This window comes from Durio zibethinus, chromosome 21, assembly GCF_047325235.1.
Source record: "Durio zibethinus cultivar Kanyao isolate XHJ-2024 chromosome 21, ASM4732523v1, whole genome shotgun sequence".
In the NCBI taxonomy this organism is placed as follows: Eukaryota; Viridiplantae; Streptophyta; class Magnoliopsida; order Malvales; family Malvaceae; genus Durio; species Durio zibethinus.
The window spans coordinates 6,505,466-6,511,695 of record NC_143182.1 but is presented as its reverse complement, the minus strand read 5'-3'; the positions used below and the strand labels follow the sequence as shown (position 1 = coordinate 6,511,695).

The 6,230-nt window shown below is 38.7% G+C and overlaps 1 protein-coding gene across 1 annotated transcript; it reads right to left on the bottom strand.

Annotated features, from left to right (window-relative positions):
• Positions 1-1,212: 1,212 nt before the first annotated feature.
• Positions 1,213-6,217, bottom strand: LOC111305213 (pentatricopeptide repeat-containing protein At1g03100, mitochondrial-like). The gene is made up of 3 exons (XM_022902529.2): positions 6,074-6,217; positions 2,596-5,709; positions 1,213-1,723 (listed from the first exon to the last, which is right to left on the bottom strand). Exon 2 carries the CDS (start codon positions 5,684-5,686, stop codon positions 3,314-3,316), a length of 2,373 nt encoding a protein of 790 aa, XP_022758264.2. The 5' UTR covers positions 5,687-5,709; positions 6,074-6,217; the 3' UTR covers positions 1,213-1,723; positions 2,596-3,313.
• Between the last annotated feature and the right edge of the window lie 13 nt (positions 6,218-6,230).

Sequence of the window (6,230 nt, the reverse complement as noted above, 5' to 3'; positions counted from 1 at the left end):
AACAAGGCAACACGTCCAGATCTCTTTCACTAACCCATCACTTCTTTCTGTCAATAATTTGGCCCTTTTTTGGGGTCAACCCTCGTTTCACACAATGTCCTTAATAAACTCGACTCTCGTTTTTAAAAGTATCTCGGATTCACCCAGCCTATCGAGGAAAGGAAAAGGGTATCTTCAGATTTGAAAGAAGATGTCATCAGGCAACCGACGGGTGCCTCGTCTAGGGTTTTTTTCTGCTACGTACCATCTGAGGTAATTTCATTGACTACATGCTGATAGTGATTGCGAAGTCTACATTCATTGAGTACATTTTTTATTTGAAGGGTATCTATTTGGGCTCATAGGCCCATCAAATGGGCCATTTGGTTAGCATCTACATCTAACTGAACAAAGCATCCTTGGCCCGTATGCAGTGCAGCATATGAACAAAACATTCTAATGGGGCCATATGGTTACAATCGAGAAGCAACTGAGAATTGGATACGGAGCATTGCCAACTTCTCCGAGTTGAATGATGGACTTCAGGTTAGGTAGAGTCGAGAATTATAACCAAAGGCGAGGAAGAACCATGTACCAAAAAAATTAAAAAAAAAAAAGGGCAAGGAAGAACCATAAAAAAACAGTAACGCCCCATTCAGAGAGTACAACAGTGTCATGTTAGCTTCTTGAACACATCCATGAACTCCTAAAATGATAAGTTTTGTCAGCAGAATAGAATTTGTCATGCTCAAGCAGCACAACATCCAAAGAACCTACAACATAGACTGAAAAGCATCTTAAGACTGCAATATAAATCTAGAAGACAATGCTTCACTTTGTTAATTCATTTTTGGGGCTCAGGATTCCAGGCAATTAAGCTACAAAAAATGGGAGTCATATGGAAGGATCAAACCTCTAGTCGTTCTGAAATGAGTAAACTGCTCTACTAATGTTAAAACCCAAATTTGATGAATGAAATGAATATCAAGCACAATTTAAGACTTCTGAAACGATAATCTAAGGCTAATTCTTTTTTAGACAATACTTTTTGCACATTTAGTACACTTCTCAAACATATGATGAATTGTCAGACATCATGCATATTTAAATTAGTCATATTCATAGTTCATACTTGATAGTATAGGATGTTCATGAAAATATACAGGCTTAATCATAAAATAAGTAACAGAAAATCGAAATGAAAATAAAAAAATGAAATTCGCCTTCTCAACATAGAAAATTTCACTAAAATGCATTGAGAGAGTAGAGAAGAATCTATGACTGTAACCAAATGATGTATGAGTGAACAAACTATCACCCAGAGCATCAGCATTTGTAAAGATAACAAATATCATGTGATACCATCATAAATTCTGCTTCAAAGTTGAAACGAAATGTTCAATCCTCCAAAAACCTAGAGATTTTTTAATCCTAGAAAAAATCAACTAGTGCAACTGTACACGACTGATGATGTGTCAGCCACGATGTCATCCCGTGAAGAAGTGCATGCCAATCTCAAAAATTTGACAAGCTGTGCACCACCAGAGTTGGTGAACTAACTAAATATTTAGGAAACAATTAAGATGCATACTTTTCCAATTGGGCACCAGCTTAATACTTCAAATCACTCTTCCAGCTACAGTCTGTCTTTGTTCCAGTTGATTGTTTAGAAACTTAATCCATCTCATTGTCAACGGCAATCTGTTTAGTACGGCATTCAGGAGTGCAGAATGCACGAAAGTCACTGCATTATATAACGAAATTCAGTCCAATTATATAAAATTGCAAGTGTCAATAAAATGTCAATAATATGCTTCACAGAACTCCAACTTGAAGACATGAATAGAAGAGAATCAGAACTTTGACTATGAAATTTTGAAAGTGCAACGAAACCAGAGATGGAAAATAATGAAGTAAATTGAAGAATGGAATCTTCCATTAATTATGTGCTTATACTTCTGCAATTAGAGGGCTAACACCTAACTAAGAAAGAAAAATAAAACCACAGCCGAAACATGTAATTCATTACAATCATAACATCAATTATTATATATGAGCAGTTTTATAATTCTCAGAGATATCACTTAACTGAGCATGTGCAATTCAAATGTATACTTAAGTGCAATTGACAATTCACCATTTTCATAGATAAAAGAAAAGGAGGGAAACATAGAATCTCAATAAACTGAACATGTGCAATGCAAATTTATACTTAAGTCTAATTGACAATTTCACCATTTTCAGAGATCAAAGAACAAGAGGGAAACACTGATTCTCACAACTCAAAGGAATTTCTTTAATATTTCTTGTCATAATTTTCACACAAATCAAACAGTAAAAGAGAGTTAAAAAACACAAACTGAGACATTAAAGATAAAAAAACAACTTCGTGTAAATGTTTCACTCTAAGATAATGAAGATAACGGAAACGGGTAAAAGAAATAATAAAAAAAGATTCAATTTCCTATTTTTAGCTTCCAGTATTACATTCCAGTTCTTTCTCAGCAGCCAAACAGAGAGTCGATAATATAAAACAATAAAGAAACTAAAAGATTTAGATAACAATAAAAAGAATCGTATGGTAAAAATAAAAGCGATAAACAGGAACATACATACCCGTACATAAATGTTTCATCATTCTGACGCAGTCCCTTCTTGCAAAAGAAGCAGTTGTCCAAGAAATGACTGACTTGCCCCGACCGCTGCCCGCTTTCCACAGTCACTTGCGGCGCTGGCAAGGTCAAAAGACCTTCCCTCGCCCTCTCCCAAACATTCTGCGGCGGCGCATGGGCAGAGATTATGGAAGGATTGATGCGTGAGTTCCAACGGAAAGCAGAAGCAGCAGCTGACGGAGGTTTGAGGATTCGGATGTTGCCGAAGCTAGTGGAGCCGTTAACACGAGAGCGCTTCATTGTTGGTGTGCCGTTTCCTTTTTCTCTTTCTTGAGAAAGGAAGTGAAAGCAGAGGGGAAATGTTAGGGGTTTTTTTTGTCGTGGCGTCTGAGCGGCAATAACGGAACAGGCTAGCTGAGAGAGTGTTTCCCTGTGTTCTGTTGGTTGGTTGCAGGGAGGGATTCGTGGCGTGTTTATATAGGATACTGTGGACCCCAGTGAAGGAGCCAACCAGAGCCTTTTTATGTGTATTTTTTTTTCTTTTTATATTATTAGTAGGATTTAGGAAGGCTTGAATTTGTGAAAAAGAAGATACCTAATTTGTTATTCAACAAAAATAAATATGGGCAGCATGGATAGTAAACAATGTCATTCTCTGATTTTCGAGAATCAGCTCTCATCCTTGCAGCTCTAAATTACATGTAGCAGTCAGACGAATCTGGTTAACATAAACCAACCCATTTCTTGAAACCCAATGCCGCTTCCCTCTTCTTTAGTTGGGATTCTGTCTGGAATTTAGGAGCCTTGCCCTTATAAAGTGTTTTATGGTACTTCAAGAAGAGGGTCCGATACTTGTACTTGTCGATAAACATATTTCCTTTTTCCATCATATCCACAACTTCATTTGCTCTAACAAAAAATCCACCCCTTACAAATGTATATAGAAAAGAATCCAGAAGTTCCTGATCGAATTTCATTGGGGTGGAAGAAGCAAGTGATTTCATTTCACCCCAAAGCTCCGTTACCTCGATGTATTTTCCTCCGATTGCAGCATATCCGGTGACCATAGAGTGGAACGTTTGAGCATTCGGAGCAAGCCCCAGACTCCTCATTTTCGCCAGAGCTTTTTCAGCATCTTGCATTAACCTCTTCGTACAGAAAAAATGGATTACATTATTCCAATCGTGTACTCCACTATCCGGTTTCTGCCCTTCCCTGATCTCTCGCAATAGCTTTGCCATTAACCCTGCTTCACCATTGCCTGCACATCCCTTAACCAACCTCTCAAATTCTTGATTACCACCTCTGGGTATCTTAGCCTCCTTCATCTCTTTGAATAGATGGAGTGCTCCTTGAGTATCATGCTGAAGCACCCTGGAGTGTATCAGTGCGTCATAACAACTGGAATCTAGTTGGATCCCAGCCTTCTGAGCATCTCTTAGAAGTGATGTGACTTCTCCTGGTCGGTTTGCTTTACAGTATGCTTTTAAGAGGGATGCATATACGGAAGAACTAGTTCTAACCCCAGTAAAACGCATCTCATCCAAAAGGTCATGTGCTTGATCTAACCACCCAAGTGAAATGCACGAGTTTATAACATGAACCAATGCCGAATCATCATTGGAAACTGGGGAATCTTCTTTCTCTGCCTTTATAAGAAACTGAGCCAAATCCTTGATCTTTCCGGCTTCAAGAAAAGCCTTAACCAATTTCACATAAATCTTTTCTGTTGGTTGGAGAATTCCATGTTCAGTTGTAATCAATTCGACTTGTGTCTGCAGCTTAGCTAGTAAAGTAAGAAGTATTTCCTTAGCCTCATTTCCAAGTTTAACAAAATTTCTATCTCTAGAGAACTCATCATAAGATATAATCTGACTCGCAATTAAACTATTGTTATGCAAGCTATTGGGTTCTTGTTGGCTCTGACTTGACCCAGAAACGTGAGTACCAAGGGGCCTGTTGTCATTTCCAGCAGCTTCAAGCACAAGTGTTGCAGCAGCTAGAGAATTTTGTGCTTCCTTTGCTTTCCGAAGCATTTCCAAAACCATATTGGAGGCAGAATCAAGATCACCAAATTTTAAATGGCATGTAAGCAAACAATTATAAAACTGCCGAAACTGAATATCAGTCAAGTTACAAGCTTCATCTATGTGCCTCTGAAGTTTTCTCAGCTTTTCTCTTCGCCCATTTCTCTCATATATATGTGCCATTACAATCAGCAAGTTTGCATCAACTTTTACAACAAGTCGAGGCATCATGTCAAGAAGCTGTTCTGCTTTCCTTGTTGTCCCAAACAAGAGGCACCCAGCCAAAGCAATGTTGAAAGCAGTAGTATTAGGCTTCATAGCAATTAAAGGTGCATTGCTCTTCTTACGGGGGTCCACCCTCCCATCCTGGAATAAGTAACCTATCTCAAGAATCAATTCAGCAGCTAGGTAAGCCCCAGGAGCCGTTTGTGACATGTGGGCCAAGATGGCTGACCAAGCAGTCACAGGAGGATACTGTTCTGTTTCTACCAATTTTCTCAGAATGGTTGATGCAGGAACTGACAAACTGCATTTGGCAAGACCAAGAGAAAGATAAATCAGAGGCACCTTTTCCAACAAGTTCTGTTTACTCTCCTCAAAGGCTTGTTCAACCACACCATAAGCCTTCTCAAGCCATTGAACATCAAGGCTTTCCGCAAAACCCGTCAGAAGCCTGTTCACAACAGATTTTCGAGGAAACCCTTCCATCTGCATGTGCTGTTCATACAGCTTCCATGTATCAATGTATCTACGCTCATCAATTGCATTAAGTATTTCCATATTCAGTTTAGCTGGGTCTCGAGCCTGAACCAAGATTGTACCAGCCATTGTTGAAAATAGCATCAACCTATCCTTAAGACTTGAAAATGCATTTAGTGTCTTTAAGTTGCTCGAAGAGGAGTCAGAGGTCCCGCAAACTGACCTGTGACTCCAATAAACGGGGAACTGGCATCTGCAAGTCCTATCAACACTATAATGCCTATGATGAAGTAAGGCAAATAAGAAAGAAGAGGAGACAGCCATGACCGGACGTCTCATTTTCCTCATGGAAAGCAAATTTCCAGACATAAAATGTTAACATGGATCAGAACCTGCAACATTAACAGAATTTATGAGAAGTCTAATTCACTGAAAAAATTGCTACTTACATAAGAGAGTTCAAACGCACATAAAGCTAACTGCTATTCACTACAAATAAAGGTACAACGTAGCCAGGAGCAATCAGCATTGTTAATTGCAAAGAAAATGGCTGATAGTCTAAATCGATTTTATCAAAAACAACTTTTAAAGCAAAGAAAGTAACAGTAACAGTTTTAACTTTGAAGCAAGGAGAAGCTAGCAAGCAGCAGTCCAATCCTCGGTGAGACATTTTTTCAAACAAATCAAAGACATGATGAAATTGAACATACGTTTGCACAAAGAGACAAATAAATAAAGGGAAATAATGAAACTTACAAAAACAGTGTAAAATACAAGGTGGCAGGCAATCTTTAGGGAAGGTTCATCAAAATTGGCATAATGATGCAGGTGAAGCGGAAATTGGAAAGGAAGGAGAAGTTTATTGCGCCTGCGCGCTGTTCTTCAAACGAAGAGGCAAACTGGGCTAGAGTAG